Source organism: Mastigoproctus giganteus, chromosome 8 (genome assembly GCF_048544385.1).
Source record: "Mastigoproctus giganteus isolate SK-2022 chromosome 8, ASM4854438v1, whole genome shotgun sequence".
NCBI classification, from domain to species: domain Eukaryota; kingdom Metazoa; phylum Arthropoda; class Arachnida; order Uropygi; family Thelyphonidae; genus Mastigoproctus; species Mastigoproctus giganteus.
The window spans coordinates 172,858,122-172,879,581 of record NC_143582.1 but is presented as its reverse complement, the minus strand read 5'-3'; the positions used below and the strand labels follow the sequence as shown (position 1 = coordinate 172,879,581).

Genomic DNA, 21,460 nt, shown 5'->3' with positions numbered 1-21,460 from the left:
GTTCTCCCACCTCCACTAATCACTTGAGTTCTTTGACTTCCTCTCTTTGCAACTTGACTTTCTCCAGTCCAACTTTCCTAACAGTGAGGTAATTTTCCTTGGTGAATTTAATGTTCACAACTCCAGCTGGCTTCCATTTTTTAGTTACACCAACCCAGCTGGTTGAGATGCTGAGGCTTTTGCAATTACTACTGACCTTGCACAGATCGTTCATTTACCTACAAGAATACCAGATAATCCTAACTATGCAGCCAAACACGCTTGATCTTTTTCTCACAAAGAACCCCTCTAAGTACACGGTTGAAGTGAGTGGTCCCCACCTCAGATCACAACTTGGTGATTGTCTCTTCTCCAATGGAGCCTTTATTTCATGGCTATTCCCAACCTCATGTTGTTTGGCATTACAAGAATGCAAAATGGGATGACCTGCGAGATTTCTTTTCCTTGTTTCAAAATTTCTGATGTCAACGTTTGCTCAGAACGTGTCAGTGAAATTAATCTTGTAGGAATGGGATCCTTTATTTCCACACGTCACTTTAAAATCTCGTCCTTTTTCTAAACCTTGGTTTTCCAATAAATGTGCTAAGGCTGTACAAGAGAAGAATGTTGCATATCGTAATTAGCTTGTTTCCAATTCTTCAGTTTCATTTTCTGCCTACACCAAAGCTCGTAACAATTGTAAAGCAGTTATTAATCAGTCCAAACTAGATTTTGAACAGGCTAAAAGTAGAAAACTTGCTTCTTGCCCTAATGGTAGCCGAGCATTCTGGTCTCTTGCCAAAGCTATTGGCCGCAACCTTTGCCCATCTCTTTTCCCACCTCTGTTAAAACCAGATGGTTCTGTTGTCACTTCAGCCAAAGATAAAGCTGACCTGCTAGCATCCCATTTTTCTTCCAACTCATGTATTAATGGTCTTGGTAAAACACCTCCCACCATTTCCAACACGCTCCATTCAATGGCTCCTGTGGTCTTCCGTCAAAGGTATGTCAGAAGGATTTTGATGAACCTTGATGCTAAGAAAGCTCCAGGACCTGATGGTATTTCTCCACTTGTTCTCAAAACCTGTGCTCCTGAACCTATTCCTGTTCTTTGCCACCCTTTTTCACTTTCTTATTCCAAAGGTGTTTTTCCCTTCTGCTTGGAAATTTGTTCATATCCAGCCAGTTCCTAAAAAGGGTGACAAATCCCTCCCATCTAATTATTGTCCCATTGCAATTACTTCTACTCTTTCTAAAGTAATGGAGAAATCAATTAACTGCCAACCCTTCAGCTATCTAGAAACCTTCTGTCTGATCAACAATTGCCAGTATGGATTCCATCAGTGTCGATCAACTGGTGATATCTGGCTTATGTTACCCATTTATGGACAAATTCAATGGAAAAGTTTGGTGAAACACAAGTGGTTGCTCTTGACATCTCAAAGGCATAAAGTTCTTCTAAACAAGCTTCCATCTTATGGTTTGCCAAATGTTTTTTGTAATTGGTTTTCTCTCTGATCGCTCACTGAGAGTGATGGTACATGGCTCTCTGTCTTCTAACTTCTTCACTAATGCTAGTATCCCTCACGGTTCAGTTCTTTTTCTCTTTGTATATTAATGACCTTCTTCCATTGACTGGAAATCCTATCCATAGTTCTGCTGATGATAGCACAGTGCATTCCACTTTCCACTTTGAGAAACCTTGCCCTGCTCAATCAGCTTCAAATTCTCGAATATCCACTACCAATTCCTTAAATGGCGATCTCCAGTGGGGCAAAGACAATTTAGTTGATTTCAACCCTTTTAAAACTCAGTCTTGTCTTATATCTCGCAAAAAGGATCCTTCTGCTCCTATGCTTATCTTGGGTGACACTCCAATTTCTAGGCAAGATGATCTCTCTCTTTTGGGGATTACCCTGACTTCTAATCTCTCTTGGCAAAAGCACATTACAAATATTGCTTCCTCTGCATCTAAAAGAACTTGGTTTTCTCTTTCGCTCGTGGCGTTACTTTTCTTCCAAACAGCTGTTCACTCTTGTTGGAATACTGTTCCCACATCTGGGGCTGTGCCCCCAAAATCCCTCTCAGATTTCTAGATTCCATTCAGAAGAGGGCAGTTACATTAATTAATGACTCCTCTCTAACATAGTCTCTCTCTCTCCACTCGCTGTCTCATAGCCATACTGTTTCTGCTGCATGCCTTTTCTACAGATACTTCCATGGGCACTGTTCTTCAGAATTGGCTTCTATAATTCCTGCTCTCTCTTTCAAAACAGTCCAAACACGTGCCGCCAACATCCATTTACTCTCCAAATTCAAACTCACAGAACCAACTTTTCATCTTCCTTCATACGTATTTCCTAAAAATTACAGTGTACAGAAGTTCAAGTCTAATGTCAACAAATATCTTCTTTCGTCTTCTCAACCTCCAACCCAAGCACAGTACTAAGTACTATAGGTTCTAATACCTCTCATGTTTGGGGTTTCCATAAAAAAAAAACAAAATCCAGTATTAGTATCACTTAACCTACTGTAACCGGTTCCCTGACAAAAGTAGCAGTAGTAGTGGAATGTGATGCAAGAAAGCAAGTGTATGAGCTTATGCAGCATCAGCCAAAAAAAAACACACCATTCCCTCCAAATGCCTGTCAAGTTCCTTCTTAAATTTATTTAACTATCGGCATCCATGACGACAGATGGAAGTTTGTTCCAGCAATTAACCACCTGCTGGCTAAACGCAAATTTCTGCACATCTATTCTACATCTGTCTTTTCTGAATTTGAATTTATGCTCCCTTAGGTTCGTAATCTGAACAAGTGGAAGGATCCCATCAGAATTCAGCGTGCTCAACCCATTCAAGACCTTATACACCTCAATCAGATCTCCGCGCAGGTGCCTAGTCTCCAGCCACTGCAGTTTGCAGAACTTAAGCCTCTCTCTCTCTCTCTCTCTCTCTCTCTCTCTCTCTCTCTCTCTCTCTCTCTCTCTCTCTCTCTTGGTAAGAGGATCCCTTCATTCCCCTCACCAATCTTATTGCCCTTCTCTGTACACGCTCAAGCAAATCTACATCCTTCCTAAAATGAGGCCTCCAGACCTGTATGCAGTACTCAAGGCATGGCCTGACCATTGCATTGCCTTATACCATAGGTTCCCAAAGTGGGTGGTACCGCCCCCAGTGGGTGCTGAAGCCTTCTGGGGGGGGGGGTTCAGAAGCAATTGGGGGACGTTCAGGCGGTCTAGGGGTCGGTGGCTCCTTATCCATATTTTTCTCCTCGGGTCCAGTGGACCCAGTTCAAAAGTCAACTAATAAATTCTATAATTTTTACTCTATGGACACAGCTGAAATTCGCTCTAGGTGAAGCCAGAACTGTTTTCTTCAATTTTCCCACTTCAATTTTCAAAACCTTCTATTGAATTTCACGTAAATGACAAAAATATGATATCAAGTGTATTTTTTTAGGCCTTTTTCTATTATTTTTCTAATCCCACCCTAATTAGCCTAGGGCCTTTGAAACGCGACAACGCGAGCTACTGTGAGTTGACATAAAAAGCAATAAAGCGAAACAGTAGCAACAACTGTTTTTGAAAGGCGAACAGATCGCATTTCCTTTCTTCAACGTGTATTTCTCCTACGAACAGAAAATCAGGGAAATTCATCTTTTAGAAACGAGAAAAACTGGTGTAAAACTGATAAAACTGCAATGTGCATTTGATAAAAAAAAAGTTTGCTTTATTGTAATTGTTTTTAGTAAACAATATCGGAACAGCAGTTTCCTGGGTTTGATATTCTAACGAAATTTCGAGAAAATTTTTCTATTTGCAGCTGCGTTATAAACTTCGAAAACTGGTGCATCAAAGGAAAGAAAAAAAAATCATCCACTATGAATAACAGATTGTTTCTTGAAATGTGTATTCTTCACAAAACTGCAATATTTTCTAACAGTACAAAGTTAACAGATTGCGACTAACGGCTGCTCAAAAAGTATTCTTAGAAGATATTTGTATTCTCTCTCTCTTTATTTCGGGATCTCTGACCATGTGGTCATCCTGGAGTATAAACAGAAAATTTGTTAGTTGGAATGCTGCCCACCAATGGCACCAATTATCAACTCTTTTACTGTCCTAATTTTCAATATGTGCAGATAATCATCTTGGGCAAAAGAGAGAATCTATATTTAATACCATGAATAAGTTTTTTTCAAGAGAAAGACATTCTTCTTACCAACTGTATACGCAGCATGCCAAGGTGGGTAACTCATATCCGCCATGTATTTACATTTTTTTACAGAAAAAGAACTTGGATACTCATAATAGAATGTTTGAAATCATGAAGCTGTTAGTTCCAAATCTGGTGCCTCAAAAGGTTTTAGTGGATTTTGAGAAGGCTTGCATGAATGCAGTTAGGATTGCCTTTCCACACGCTGAGGTCAAAGGGTACTATTTCCATCTGTGTCAGAGTCTCATCAGGAAACTCAGCAATGTTGGCTTAAAGACTAAATTTGAAACTGATATAAATATAAAACTCAAGCTGAAGTCTCTTGCTGCATTAACCTTTATCCCAGTCCATGATGTGAGGAGTGTCTTTTAAGAGCTTGCCACCACATGTCCAGACAAAGATAACTACAATGAGATGCTCATATACTTCTTTTCCACATACATTGAGGGTGCAGCAGGTAGAGATCCCCAGTTTCCAATAAGAATATGGAATCATCATGATGCAGCTCTTCAACGGTCACTTAAAACTACAAACTGCTGTGAGGGATTTAACGATGCACTTAATTCCCTATTCCACTGCAGTCATCCCAGCTTGGGGTTTTGTTTGATGGACTGAAGAGGGACCTGGCTTGCCACAGATTGACACTGGCTAACGCACAAGCATGTCCGTGTAGAGGTGAAAAAGAGAAGATATGATGCACTGCATGACTTGGTTGCCACTTTTGTGCAGGAACATGTATGAGCAGGTAGAAGACAAACTGAAATACTTGCAGAGATTGGCTAACTTACAGTAATGAAAATTCTATTCAAATCCTTGACAAATAAATAAATCACTGAAATATGTCTGAATTAGTTGTTTGTTGATAAAAACCAAAAAGGTGTTGACTGTTCACTTTGTAAGGCAGAGGAAAAATAATTTATTTTTATAAATAAAATAAAAGACTTTAGTTGCAATAAAACCAAAGCATTTTATTTCCTGTAATTTCCCTTACAAACATTTACATCAAACTATTCTATTTTATATTAAAATCAAAAGTTATATTAAAATAAATCGTATAGAAGTAGAAATAAAATATATAAATTCAACATTTTGTTGTGTTTTGAAATATGAATTAATTTGCTTTTTGTAAACTAAAAATAATGTGAGCATTTATCCATATGAGCAATTTTTCGTGTGGGTATTTTTCTTGTGAGCATTTATGACAGTGGACTTTTTTCTGTAAGGAATTCTCATGTGGGCTTTTTCATGTGCACATTTATCTGGTCACCACTGTAACCATACCTCCCCCCCCCCCTTTTCCTGCCAGGAGTGGAACTCTGTTCAGCAATCAGCTGCAATACCTGGCAAGGTACAGCAAGCTGTAAATTCTGATATGCTTCTTTAGTTACTACTGTTGTACTGAGTTGCTATTTGAATAATTAGTCTTTTACCATACACTAATCTTGTCAGACCCATTGGCTTTACATAATGAGCTGCTTCCAACTAAAGGATCACTGCTAGATAGATGTTATTTGGTTATAAGAACAATCTCAACACACCTGAGACACAGTCATATGCAAAAACCCTAGCAGGATTGCCATTCATAAGATACTTATACCAGCACTTCTGATGCGAACTACTATGCAACATTACTTAAATCTTTCTCATTCTTGCAATGAATTGCACATATAGTTCTGCATGTCCAATTCACTGCAATTTATATTGCATAGTACAAATTTGTGATGCTGTTACTAATCCAACTGGTCCACATGATATTGATGGTTCGACTGTTCATGATCCTGCTCAGATAGCTGACAAATTTAATGAGTATTCTAAAACTACATTCACACATGAGGAATTCTTTAGGGAAGTGGAGGACAGAAGCTTATTAAACTCTAATAGGGAGCTTAATGATTTTGTAATAACTGAGAGCAAAGTGGAGGAGAAATCATTGAAGATAAACATAAAAAAGGCACCCAGGGTGGATGGGATCTATCCAGTTATATTAAAGGAGGCAGCAAAGGAAGTAAGCAAACCCTTAGTCATAATTATGAGAGCATCCTTGGACTCAGAGGAAGTCCATACAGACTGGAGCTGTGCAAATGAATCCCCAATTTTCAAAGTGGGATCAAAGGGTGACACGAGTAATTACAGACCTATTAGTTTAACTTCTGTTCCAGAGAATAGAACTAGTGGAACTTCTGTCCCACTGCTTAAAGAACCATTGCAGGATGATCTAGACAAGACTGCAGTAATCATAAAGACACAGCATGGGTATGTTAAGGGAAAATCTTGTCTGACAAATTTGATTGTAGATATACTATTACGTGGTTACAAAGGAACTGGATGCAAAAAATAATCTTGATATCATATACTTGGATTTCAGAAAAGCTTTTGATACTGTTGCGCACGAAAAAATACTGTACAAATTGGAGCAGTATGGTATTAAGGGCCAGTCATTACAATGCATAAAAGGGTGACTGATCAGGAGAAGACAGAGAGTAGTAATCAATAGACACTGCTTTTCATGTACTAATGTTATTAGTGGAGTCCCCAGGGTTCAGTGTTGGGCCCACTGTTATGTATATTTATCAATGATATTGATGAAGCATCAGGCTTAATGTCCAAGTGTGCAGATGATACAAAGGTTGACAGGGTAGTTCATGACAGTGTTACTGCAACAGGATCTAGAAAATTTGGGCAGATGGGCTGAGAAGTGGCAAATGAAATTTCACATTGACAAATGCAAAGTACTGCATATGGGTAGCAGTAATCCCAGAGAAACGTACCGTGTGGTACAATTAGGGTGGTAGAAAATGAAAAAGACCTGGGAGTAATTGTGCAGTCAGATATGAAGTTTTCTGAGCAGTGCAGACAGGCTGCCAGAGCAGATCATGAGGTATTGCCAATGATATACAGGAATTTTTCTAGTAGGGAAAAGGAGGTGATTATCCCTTTATATAAGGCAATGGTCAGGCCATGCTTTGAGTACTGCATTCAGGTCTGGAGGCCTCATTTTAGGAAGCATGTAGAGTTGCTTGAGCGAGTACAGAGAAGGGCAACAAGATTGAGGAGGTGAACTAAGAGTACTCTTACCAAGAAAGAGCTTAAGTTCTGCAAATTGCAGCATCTGAAAACTAGGCACCTGTGAGGTGATTTGATTGAGGTGTATAAGCCCTTCAATGGGTTGAGCATGCTGAATTCTGATGAGATTCTTCCTCTTGCTCAGATTATGAATCTGAGGGGACATAAATTCAAATTGAGTAAAGACAGTTGTAGAATAGAAGTGCAGAAATTTGCCTTTAGCCAGTGGGTAGTTGATTGTTGTAACTTCCATCTGTCGTGGAAGTTGATAGCTTAAATAAATTCAAGGGCACTTTCTTCATGAGCTGCACAAATAAATAAATTCAAGGAGGAACTGGACAAACATTTTTAGAATGATTAAAAGTGTGAAATTGTTTTTTTTTTTGGCTGATGCTACATAAGCTCATAGGCATGCTTTCTTGCATCACATGCCTCTTCTACTATTAACTGTGCTCTGACTAGGATATAGCAAGACACGAATAGTTTTCTCAAGGAAACAAAACACTGTTTTGTAAATGAAAAATCTTGTTTAATTAACCTGATAAATTATTATGATAGTGTCACTCATGAACTGGTTCAGAATGATGTTTAATTGGACTTTAGCAAAGCATCAGTCTTGCATGAGAAACTGTTATATAAGCTGATAATTACTGGGATCAAAAGCAAAATCCTTAAGATTACAGAATGGGTACACAACAGGAGGCAAAGGGTTGTAATTAAAGAGTACTTTTGAGAATGGGTTAGGGTTGGAAGAAAATAACAGAATGGTACCCAAGAGGAGCTAGAAGAAAACCTGGAAGCCAAAGGCAGAGATGTATAGATGAATTTCATGAGTTTGTGGGTAGTAAATGGATGGCCAGTGCTCAAAACAGAAGGAACTGGAAAGTTGCTGGAGAGGCCTTCATCCTGCAGTGGACTGAAAATGGCTGATGATGATGATGATGGGGTTGGAATGGAGGTAACTCAGGGATCACTACTTGGATTGCTCCTGTTTCTGATGACTGATGAAGAGATTCAGGGTACAAAGTCAAAAAATGGTAGATGAATGGGAAAATTGGGATAGTCATTAAAGTCTGGCATCAAGCAGTGCTTCTTCAGAATGAATTAAACAAGCTTCAGGGAAAGATAAGTAGTAACTATGTTTTAATGTTACAAAATGCAAGGTTTTACATGTTGGAAATAATAACCTTTAATTTAATTTGTACACTTGGAGTGGTGAATTAAAAATGGAGAAAATGAAATGGGTTTGAGGCTTTTTTATCATGTCATGCAGACAGGCAGGCAGCAGGGTTGATCCACAGTGTCCTGTTGATGATTTATTGACCAACTGCTTGTAGAGACAGGGAGGTTATAATTCACTGTACAAGGTAATTGTGAAACTGCACTCAAAATAGTGTCCAAGTATTTTTTAAAGTTTTTTGAAAAGATTCAAAGACAGATCTGTCTGATGAGATTGGCAAAAGGGGTGCATCATTTTGAATGAGATTAGTATTAGTATTAGTATTAGTAACGGCCGCATGGTGCAAGAAAGCCTATGGCTTATGCTGCACCAGCCAAAAAAAAAAAAAAAAAATCCGAACAAAACAATGATAAAAACAAAAAAAAAATAATAATAATAAATAAATAACTAAATAATAATAATTAATAAATAAAAAAAATAAAATAAAAAGGAAATTAAACCTATCATCCTATGTGCTTCCCTTACCCGAAAGTACTATCCAGATGACCTTTAAATTTCCCCAAACTGTCGGCCTCTACCACCCATGAAGGCAACTTATTCCAGTAATTTATAACTCGCTGGCTAAAATAGAACTTCCTGCAATCCAAACTAAACATTTCCCCCCGTAACTTGAATTTATGTCCCCTAGTTCTAGCATCATTTATAATCTTGAAAATTTTGTCCTCATTCATTTTACTGATGCCTCTCAGAGCCTTAAACACCTCAATCAAATCTCCTCTAAGGTGTCTAGTTTCCAAACTCTGCAACCCACATATTCGAAGTCTTTCTTCATAAGGACGCCCTTTTGCCGATCTCACCAGGCGAGTTACCCTTCTTTGCACCCTTTCAAGAAGCTCGATGTCTTTCTTCAGGTGCGGTCTCCATACTTGAACACAGTATTCCGAGTGTGGTCTAACATAAGCCTTATATAATGGGATTATCACGTCCCTATCTCTACTTGCAAAAGTTCGATAGATCATCGATAGGACACCATGGGCCTTCCTTGCAACCTGTTTACAATGCTCAGAGAACTTCATGTCTGACCGTATCGTAACACCCAAGTCCCTTTCCTCCAGTACTGGCTTTAGTTGAACTCCACCAAGTGAATAAGTTTTTTTGGGATTACTGTTTCCCAGGTGTAATACCTTACACTTTGTTGGATTAAAGCACAGCTGCCATTTTTCTGACCATTCCTGAAGTCTATCTAGGTCTCTCTGAAGAAGCTCAGCTTGACAGTGATCATTAACTACTCTCCCAATTTTAACATCATCTGCAAATTTAGACATCACGCCCTCTATCCCTTCATCAATGTCGTTTATGAAAATTAAAAACAACAGTGGTCCTAATACTGATCCTTGGGGAACCCCACTTCTTACATCAACCCAATCTGAGGAATAGCCATTTATCACAACCCTCTGCCTCCTGCCCTGAAGCCATCCTTCTATCCATCTAAAGATTTTCCCAGTGATTCCAACCTGTTCCAGCTTATAAAGCAACCGCTCATGTGGGACTGAGTCAAAAGCTTTGCTGAAATCTAAATAAACAATGTCGAAATTATTCCCTAAATCCAGCTCGTGAGTGACCCTTTCGAAATAGCGAACCAGATTTGTTAAACATGATTTTCCCTTTACGAAACCATGCTGAGTATCCTTGAGAATTTCAATTCGATCCAAATGATCCTGAATTCCACCCTTGATCATTGCCTCCATGATTTTCCCTACTACTGAAGTCAGACTGACAGGTCGATAATTTCCAACTTCACTTTTAGAGCCACCCTTATGTATGGGAGATACATTTGCACTTTTCCAATCCAAGGGAATCTCCCCAGAGTCTAATGATGCTCGCATAATTAGCCTCAATGGTTCAATGCCCTCGCTTGCTGCCTCTCTTAAGATTATAGGGTATATTCCATCAACTCCAGGAGCCTTATTGGTCTGTAGGCTCGAAAGTTTTTTCATTAAATAATCTTGCGAAATTTCAATATCATTAATTACATATTTTTTAACTTCGCTCCCACAATTTCCCTTTGCCACAAAAGGCTTTTCATTTGTAAATATTGATGCAAAATAACTGTTGAGTTCATCTGCAACGGCAGCTGGTGTATTTATTACTATCCCCTTTCCCTTACATAAAGGACCGATCTGGTTTGTCCTGCTCTTCTTGGCATTTATATATGTGAAGAATTCTTTATCCCCCCTCTTTGCTCTGTTTGCTAGTGATTTCTCATAAACTGCCTTTGCCTGTCGAACCTTTTCTGTGGCTCTATTACACATCACCTTGTAGCTGTTATAGGCTTCAGTACTTTTTATTGTTCTGTAACCTTTCCATGCCACCTTTTTCTGCTCAAGTAATGCGGCAACTTCACTAGTCATCCAACTTGGAACCCTCCTTGTGGAGTATTTTTTTAATGGTATATACGCATTCAAGGCATCTGTGATTAATGTTTTAAAAGCGTACCACAGTTCAATTGTATTCATTCTCTGCGCGATATCTACCCAGTTAATAGAGGCCATGTAGTACCTTAAGGCATCGTAATTTCCTTTTCTGAAATTAAAACCCATTCCTTTGCCTTTTACTTCTGCTACCTCTCTCTCGTCATCATCCACCGTAGAACTCCGTGATCACTTCCTGCTACTGGTTCCTCTACTGTCAGCCCTGTTATGTCATCTGATTCATGTGTGATGATGAGGTCTAGGATATTCTTTTCTCTAGTATTTTCCCTGACATGTTGATACAAATAACAGTCATCTAGTTGATTTAAAAATTTTGTTCCCCATGTCGAGTTTCCTTCCCATTTACTCCAATCAATTAGAGGCAGATTGAAATCACCCATAATAAGGCATTGACGCTTACTTGCCCATTCCATTTGCATGTAGAGGCTTTTGTCATAATCTTCACAATCACCTGGTCTGTAGATTACTCCTACTCGCATTATACCTTTGTTTCCAACTATCTCACACCATACAGACTCTATACTAGCATGTGAGACGTCTGAATCCGGGAAAGCTATCGTCGCACTCAGGCTGCTTCTGATAAGAAGCATTACCCCACCACCCCTTCTATCTAACCTATCCTTCCTAAATACATTATACAAGCCGTACTGAAACTCATCATCCCCAATTTCCGGGTGGCACCACGTCTCTGTAAGCCCTATTATGTCCGCGTTACTTGTTTTAACCAGCAGTTCGAATTCGCTCATTTTATTGACGACACTTCGAACGTTACTGTATAAACAATTAAGATTTACTGTTCTTGTATATTTAACAACCCTAACACAACCCTTGAAGTTTTTTAGGCTCTCTTCCCTGGCATTAGCTACCCGCCCACGTGAAACGTTTGTGCCCCCAGAACATCTAGATAATACGTCCAGTTGGGGTAACAGATAAGAACTCTTGAGGTATGTGCAAGAGTTACTTTGACCAATATTATCAGATAAACGCGTGTCAGTATTACCCACATCCCCCCTAACTAGCAGTTTCCCTGAACCTTTAAGGTATCCTCAATAATACTGGCAAAAACTTTTGCACCACCTTTGTTTAAGTGTATCCCGTCTCTACAAAACAAATTCCTTCTACCTACAAGTGTGGGCCATGCTGATAGAAATTTACCCCCTAAAGCCTTGCAGATTCCTTCAAGTCTTGAGTTAATCCACAAGGCTCTTAACATATAATCCCTCCTATCGTGTCTGGGCAGAATTGCAGACACATAGACATTATGGCCTAGCTCGCGACAGATTTCAAATATTCAGGCTGTAAGGTTGGTAATGAGTATGTTACAGGGATTCTGAATAATGATTATGATGGACTGAAAGCAATATAAATAAATAAATAAATTAAGTAAAAATAAATTAAGGTGAATTTTTCACAGTACTAAATTTAAAATCTTTTCATATTTTTTCATGTAGACACACAAGAAGGGGGGGGAAATCATATTTTTAGTTTTATCAAAATCAATAAGCATTGTTTGATCGCCTTAACATATATTTCAGAAAGAAAATGCAGAAATATAATATACCTCAGTTTGACCTTCCCGGGCACTTTCTTCATGAGCTGCACAAATCTCCTAAAAAAAAAAAGTGAAATATACACAATAACTGCAGATGTTTACCCTGAAATACAAAAATCTTTTATGAAAAGAGCAAGAATATCATAATGCCGCATAATGTGCAGTTAACAGTCTACTTGAACTAAAGACAGAGAAAGATCATGTTCCCTTAAGAAGAATGTTGTGATAAACTAAAAAATGCATAACTTGGTTAGATGGTTAGTTGTTTTTGGATTTGTCAGCACATTGACAGCTATGTTCATAGTGCAACATTTCTTGGTTGTGGCTGAAATTGGTAACTTTTATAGTGAATTACTTTGTTTTATTCATTTACTGATTTAATCCCTTCCTTTGTAGGTATTTGCATAATGAGGTTAAGTCCCTGTGAATTTCATGTCAGTGATGAGAGCTAATGCTGTCACTATGTCTAAAACTATGATGGAGTTTATATTCAGATCCCACTCGCAAGTCGAGTGCAGTGAATTTCGGCAGAATCTTGCCACTCTGTAATAACAGTAATATTTTCTGTTTACACCTTCATGCTAATGCAATTGTTAGGTATTTCAAAGGTATATCCTTAAATCTGGATGGCTTTACACCATCCAGATTTAAACTACTAGGTGGAAGCTACAGCATGGCATCCATACTTCTCAGAGGAATGTAAGAACCTTCGATATTAGGAAATAATGCCTCTCATTGCATGAGAAACAGTATTTCAGTATGAGTCAGGTTTTTTTAGATTATAAGGGAAGGCATCACAGTGAGAAAGCCAATAGGTAATGCCCTAGGAGGCATTGCATCAGCTAGCAAATAATCTTGTTGCCTCTACTCTGCCAGCTGTGACCAGAAGTCTAAGTAGAAGAAGAACTCTTTATTGCATACAAAATGCTCTTACATTCCTCTGAGAAGTATGGATGCCATGCTGTAGCTTCCACCTAGTGATTTAAATCTGGATGGTGTAAAGCCATCCAGATTTAAGGATATACCTTTGAAATACCTAACAATTGCATTAGCATGAAGGTGTAAACAGAAGATATTACTGTTATTACAGAGTGGCCAGTGTTATTACTGCCGAAAAAGTAGTGTGCATAGGAAGGGGGGGGGGAGCATTTCAAAGAGGCCATGCTATGTCAAGGATTGGGGTATAAGGTGTAAAGAGGGGCCTTGCAACATCTACGGCACATATAAAAAATTCATCACTTCATAGATGTTCCTCTCCTCCTCCTCCCAACTTTTACCTCATCTACATCAATGTATCACAAATAACCAAACTAATGGAACAAACTTGTCTGCAAAAAGATCTAAATTCCTCAAAAACTTCATAATTAATTTCAGAAATAAGCAGTCTCAGTGATATCTACTTTCATCTGCAGTCTCCAAGTCCACTTACTTTTTCTGATAGAATCTCAACTATTAGTTTTCTTGTTCATCACCACCACTCATCTCATTTGCCTAATCTCTCTCCCTCTCTCTCTGATTCCCTCTGCTTTAAAGGTGGTACTTGTGCATATGTCCACTTTAATATTCCTTGTCAAAGACTTCCTAATTTGGAAATTCCTCATTCTATCAAATTTATTTGTTGCTCTATGATTTCACTCAACAAATCACTCAGAACTTTTCAACTTTCTTTCGCTCAAAATTAATTTTCTCTAGTGTAATTTTCCTAAGTAATTATCCTTGATGATATTAATAATCACAGCTCAGATCACAGCTTGTTGGCTGTGATCTGAGGTGTTGGACCCTCTGTCCCATATCCATTTTTACCCGTGCCTTTTGGCATTACAATGCCGCATGGAATGATATGCATGATGCTTTATATACAGGAAACTCTGTATTACACGATACTTCTACAAGACAGTTTTGCTCTAACATGATTGATAAATTGCAGCAATCCTCACACAACACGGTTTCACTCTAACATGATTAGAGAACTGCGACAAACCTTGATGGCATAACATGGTATTTTTGAGCATTTGGGGGGGTGGGAATTCTACTATTATGTTGGATGTAATTTTCAACATTTCCATTCTTTTTTGTGAAGTCTCATATTTTATTTTGTTGGGAAATTCCCATATTAGATTCTGTGCTATTGACTTGTGCTTGTTTGAGACAATAAAAAATTGTGACTTTTAAGTTTGCAGTTTGTGACTTTTAAGGTTTTTGTAAGGTTATTGTGGTTTTTATTTGATCGTTTATAAATTTTTCCAGGTATGTATTACTAAACTTTGTTCTTAACAACCACAATGGAATAATTTCTTTGTTGTGAATTAAATTCCAGCCCTAAATTATGCCTAAGGAACATAAAAAAGCTCTGCTCAAATGAAATTTTATTTCTCTAGAAACAAAGATACAAATTTTGGATCATCTTAAAAACAGGAGAAAAGGTATCATATATGTTGCATAAAGTTTAAATTTAAATGAAGCAATCAATTTAGAGGCTGATCTTCTGCTCTTTTTAAAAAACAGTAATCTGAATTTGTTTGCTTTTGCTTTTGCTTGATAGATAGATGTTTGTAAATTTCATGGTATGGAGCTAAGCACGTTTGAAGGTCCCTGTTGAACTTTGTGCTTATTTCGGTCGATGGATCGACATTCAAAAAAAATAAGATTCTAATTGCTCGGCTAAGTTTATGCTTTTTAGTGTAAAATTTGGAACTTCAGAAATTTCATTAGCATTAGCATTAGTAGAGGCATTTGATGCAAGAAAGCAAGCTTATGCAGCATCAGCCAAAAAAAAAAAAACCACTTCCACTTCACCCCTCTGTTCGTTCAATTAAATTAAATTTTCCTAGTGGTCAGGTGCACGGGTGCATAAGTATACGGGCCTTGAGTGACCGGGGTTCGAGCCCGTGGCTGCTGAATACGGTGTTGTTTCTTGTATTCTGTCTATCTTGTGAACTCCTCTGACCGTTTGGTTATCCCGGAATATAAACAGAAAATTTAATTTAATTGAACGAACAGAGGGGTGAAGTGGAAGTGGTTTTTTTTTTTTTTGTGGATGAAATCCTTTATCCACATCCCACCCTGTCCTTTTTTCTAAATCATGCTTTTCCAAAAAATGTGCTAAGACCGTTCAACTAGATCATACTACAATTCACATGCACCAAAACTTAAAGCTTCATTTTCTTCCTGCTCATGCTAAATCTCATAATAGCTGTCAACAAGTTTTTAATAAACGTGAAATTCTGTTGTAACAAACTTCAACGTACCAAATTATTTTTTTATACTGAAATAAATAAATAAATCTTTATTGTGAAGTAAAGTTACAGCACAATATCCCATCACGGCAACGAGTGCAGGGGGGGGGGTTCACATATAGCAGTTAGAAGAAAGCAGAATAAGTACAGCATACAAATACAAAATACAGCGAACACATACAAAAGGATACAAAATACCGATTAAAAATGCAAAAGAAATGCAAATACAGCATAAAAATGCGGAGCTAAACACAGATACAGAATACAAATACAACTCTGGTTATAATGAAATTAGTGAAAAAAAAGTAGAATCATTTATTAATTTAATATTCATATAATTATACATATACAATTTTCTAAAAAAAAAAAATATATATATATATATATATATATATATATATATATATATATACACACACAGATATTCAGTTAGATTAAAAAAAAAAACATACTTTATAATTAAAGAAAATTTACAATAAACAAAAATGAAAGAATGCAGTTTTTTTATTATTATTACATATATAATAACAAAGCAACTTTATTCTTTGTAAATAACAGTAAAATAAAACAAAATCTCAAAAAATAATAATAAATATATACCAAAATATCACATTGGTATTAGTTTTTCTTTAAAAAGACCATGATTTTTGACTGAGCAAGATTTGTTGCACAACTGACTAAATTTCAAAAGGTGCAAAACAGACTCCAAACATATTTGCAAATTAAATAGTTTATTGATTATTAACTACAGGCAGAAAAGAGGATTATTTCTTACACAAAATCAGATTCAATTAACTAAATAAAATTGCAACTGATGTCAACGTTTTGAATCTGATGAGAAACACTGATAGCAACTGTAATTTTATTTAGTTAGTTCTGCCAATATCTCGACTATCCAAACATTTCCCCGACTGTAGTAGGGAAATGTTTGGATAGTGGATACCATTACATTTCCATTTGATTAGTCAGCCACACTGTAGTAGGGAAATGTTTGGATACCATTACATTTCCATTTGGTGATTAGTCAGCCACCATTCATCTAGGGTGTTGCAATGACATGAACAGATCAACTACTAATATGGCATTCTATGATGAATCTCTGTTCCAAGTTGCTAAGCTCAGTGCCTCAATCAATCTATACCTGTAATTTGTTCATCTGATTACTTTTAGTTTGGCTACTCTGGTATTACAAGTATCATGACAGTACAAACACTGCTTCACAAGAGGTGGTTTTTGGAATGAAAAATTTTAGAAGATTGGAGCCTTTCTGTAATCATCTGGAACTTCTCTTGTCCCTTCACTTGTTCCTGTTCTAAAACATAAATTCTTCTTTTATATACAGAGTGTTTCAAAAATATTGGTACAAACGTTTAGGGGAGGTAGGTAACATCTAAAGGAATGCGAATCGCACAAAAAAATAAATAAATAAACTGCAGCCATTATCAACTCACTGCAGGATGGAAACCTCCTCAACAATTCATTCTGAGGGAAATGGACCATAATCTGCCACGCTGGTCCAGTGCGGGTTGGCAGATCAACCGTATTTAGCAGTCAGGGGCTTGAACCCCAGTCTACTCAAAGAGCATGTGCCACTGCACTCCCGCTCCTGACCACTTGGCTACAGAGCCCTTGCGAATCGCACAGGAACCCATAACCAGAAACGTCACAGGAAAATAGTAGCAGGGGCACAAGAAACAGAAATGACACAAGACAGTAATTAGTGACAAACATTTATTTGACATAATATTAGTACGAGATGGATGCATTTCATGATGTTACAACAGGTGGTCGAAGGTTCCACCACGAGATGCGATGCATGCGTGACACCAACGGAGCATGGATTGGCGGACACGGTCGAACACACCTGGAGTTTTTTTGACAGTAGTAGCAGCGTAGACGAGTCTCGCCACGAGATCCATTTCCATCTCCACAGGCGATTCATACACGATAGATTTGAGGGCCCCACACAGAAAGAAATCAAGGCTCGATAAATCAGATTAGCATGGGGGCCAGGCAATGGGTCCATCACGGCCAATCCATCGACGCCCAAAACACCTGTTCAAATGGTCACGAACACACCTTCCATAATGGGCAGGCACCCCGTCATGTTGAAACCAAATGTTGCGTCTCACATTTGCTGGAACATCGTCAAGTAACCCTGGTAGAACTTGTTCAAGAAAGATCCGATATTTAGCGGAGTTCATGCGGGATGGTAACAGGTATGGGCCAACTAAGCAGTCACCGACCATACCTGCCCACACATTTATTGCGAAGCGATGTTGTGCCGCATGGGGGCGCACACCGTGTGCCCACACATGAGCATTGTGCTGATTGAATAAGCCTCATCCGTTAACAAAACATAGGCTGGAAAATTCGTCTTGAACACTTTCTTGGAGAAACCACTGCCCAAAAGCCACACGTGCAGGATGATCTTGGGGGAGCATAACTGAATCCTTTGGAGATGAAAGGGGTGTAAGGAATCGTCGTGCCAGACACGCTGTACACTGCAACGAGACACTCCTAAGACAGAGGCAACGGCACGTGTGCTGGTAGTAGGATTATTCTGGACGGCATTCAACACACTTTCTTCCATGGCAGGAGTTAGTGTCGAACGTGGTCTGCCCACACTACTCCTGTTACCTCTAAATGACCCATAATCGCACAAATTTTGATGCACGTGTGCAAACAAACGGTGGTCCGGTACATGTCTGTCTGGGAAGCGTTCTTCATAAATTCATTGGGCGGCTCGTCCATTGCCCTCTGCTAATCCATACACTAGGTGCATGTCTGCCAGCTCACAGTTCGTATATCGATGCATGCTCTTCGTGCGGCGACTACTGCTTGAATGAGTAAACCAGAAATTTTCCCTCTTGCGAACTGATGAACAGCGCCATCTACCGACTTACAGTGACATTTCCAGTTATGGGTTCCTATGCGATTCACATTCCTTTAGATGTTACCTACCTCCCCTAAACGTTTGTACCAATATTTTTGAGACACCCTGTATATTACCAATATAGCTAAATCTATGAATTACAGAGAAATTTCATTCCTCAGTAACTGAGAAAATCTATGCAAATACCTCGTAGAAGTGGGTAAGAAGTATCATTCAATGTAACCTGGGATAAAAGTCAGGTTTCAGGGTAAACAGAGGAGGTCAGGATCAAATATTCACACTAAGAAAAATTAGTCGTAGGAGTTAAAGTCACAGGAATGAGAAGAACCTGTATTTAAGATTAGCTGAAAGTTATGAAAACTGAAAAAGCAGATGACAAAATTCCAAGAGATTGGATAGTTCAAATTTTATAAAAATAAGTCATTAAGGATAATCTTTTAATGAGAACAAAAAGTTTATATAAAAATTACAAATTTGCAATGGGGAGTGAAGAAAGCAGTACAAAATAGTTTAAAGTTAAACTTGGTGAAAGGTAGTGCTATACCTTAAAATTTCATTTAATGAAAGAATGTAAGTCACTGACAAAGTCTTGTCAGATACATAAATATTTATTTTATATGGATGATATTGTGCTGTTAAACATTAGCTTGAAAGACCTTTTAAAATCTCTGAATAAATTAGATACAATTGTAGACAATTTAGCATGAAAATCGATAATGCAGAAACAAAAGTTATGAAAACTGGAAGAGAGAAAAATTTTAAATGCAGACTAAATAAACAAAAACTGGAATAAGTTAGTAATTTTGTTTAGCTAGGAACAGTCTTAAATGAAGATGGAAGATTAGATATGGAAATAAACAACAGAATAAGCAAAACAGGAAGTATAGGAAGCAATACACAAATTTGTTTGGAACAAAAGAAAAATTAGCCAAAAGACATTTAGTTGTTTATAACACAGTTTTTAAGCTTAATTTAATGTATGGAGTTGAGAGGTGATAAAAAGTAAAGGGATTAATCAAAAATTATAACTTCAAAAATTAGAATTTTATGAAAACATAAATGAAATTAACAGATGAAAGCTATGACAAGATCATATTACAAATGAAGAACTAAAAAAAATCTTGGGGTAATAAATATCAAATCAAAGATGAATGATGTAAACTTAAGATGATATTGGCATGAAGAAAGAATGGCAGAAAGGAGATTTCTAAACAGATATTCAAAACAAAAATGAAGGGGATGGTGAATCAATGGTGTCAAGCAAACATTATTAGGTGGAAGTTTATTCCAGAAATTAACTGCCCTTTGGCTGAATGTGAATTGCTACTCATTTATTCTGCAACAATCTTTTCCAAATTAAATTTATGCCACGTTTCATCTCAGAAAGTGTAAAGATGCAATCATCATTTAGTTTACTTAAACTTTTAAAGCCTTATACACTTCAGTTAGGTCACTACATGGGTGCCTAAGTTCTAGAAACTGAAATTTGCAGAACCCCAGTCTTTCTTGGTTAAGAATATCCTTTTGCATTCCCAACTAATCTTGTTCTAGACTTGTATCTAGACTAGATCCATTTAATCAAAATTATTAAAAATTTACAAAAATCATCATTATATTCATGGCCAAGACAACTTACTTTACTTTTCTCCAGCTGCCTGCCTCTCTCTTCAGGAGACAGATCTTTAGTCTTTTCTATAAACTTTTGAAGAACAGAACCCTTTTCTTAGAGAGAGAGAGATAGAGAAGAAAAAAAAAATATATTTTTTTTAAATTAAAGAAAGCAGAGAACATATCGTTCATCTGCAAGAAGAGTGACACAACTCAAAAAGCTTTGTTTTTAAGTTTTATAGCATAATAAATGCAAAAGAAAGTGTATTTTTATCAAAGAAGTGTCACAAATAAAACTTTAATAATAGAAGGTAGAAAGAAATAACTATTAAAGCAAATACATGCATTACAAAAAGTTGCACTTAGAAATAAAAAGTGAAACCATAAAATTTATACAGCAATTATATTTTACAATTAATGTTGCCATATAATAAAATTATGAAAGCATGCAGTCTATTTAGTGTTATTGGTAATACAGAACAAGACTAAATCTCACAATAAGCATAAAAAATAGAAGGAATAATTGATTGTATCCTGGAAAAAATAATTACAGTCGAAGCTCTATATAATGACCCCATAGGGGGAATGAGAAAAACGGTCATTATATCGATCGATCATAAAATCAGCAACAAAAATCAATCATAAAATCAAAATCAGCAGCAAAACAAGTAAAAGCTTGAAAATTTTATGTAATGCTACTAATACAATATAGTATAATCTTATTTATAATATATACTACAGCAGGGGTGGCCAACAAGAGTCAATCGCGGCTTTAATTTTGGTCGATCACGACGAATATTAAATATATATATAAAAAATAGATTAGTCAAAATCTAAATGTTATTATTATTATGCACCCCACTGCATATGCTTCTTATGAATCCGTTGAACCATGTAACTACTTTTGTTGCCACACAGCCGCTAGGCTTCTCTTGTGAAAATTCACGCAGTTACGTTATGGAGAGCATACTGTATATGTTGAATTCTTATTTAGCTTATTTAATATTAATAACTGGGCGGTACTTATATATTAATTTAACACCCTTTCATTTAAAATAAATACTATGAAAAAGAGTGCAACATATCCTTTTTATCAAGAGTGGGAACTAGAATACTTTTTTGTAATGATAAAAAAAAAAAAAATGTTATTGTTCGATTTGCAATGCTTCCGTGGCTATACCCAAAATAGGAAATTTAGAAAGGCACTTCAACACTCCATAGTAAATATCAATCGAATT

The 21,460-nt window shown here is 37.2% G+C and overlaps 1 protein-coding gene across 2 annotated transcripts in view; it reads right to left on the bottom strand.

Moving 5' to 3' along the window:
• LOC150082011 (ubiquitin carboxyl-terminal hydrolase isozyme L3-like) overlaps positions 1 to 21,460 on the bottom strand; it is a 241,382-nt gene that overhangs the window by 141,313 nt on the left and 78,609 nt on the right. For both annotated transcript variants that reach the window (XM_090379905.1, XM_090379906.1), the window contains 2 exons: positions 20,251 to 20,336; positions 12,492 to 12,539 (listed from right to left, as the gene is read on the bottom strand). In XM_090379905.1, coding sequence (XP_090236031.1) covers positions 12,492 to 12,539; positions 20,251 to 20,336 — 134 coding nt within the window. The remainder of the gene's footprint in view (positions 1 to 12,491; positions 12,540 to 20,250; positions 20,337 to 21,460) is intronic.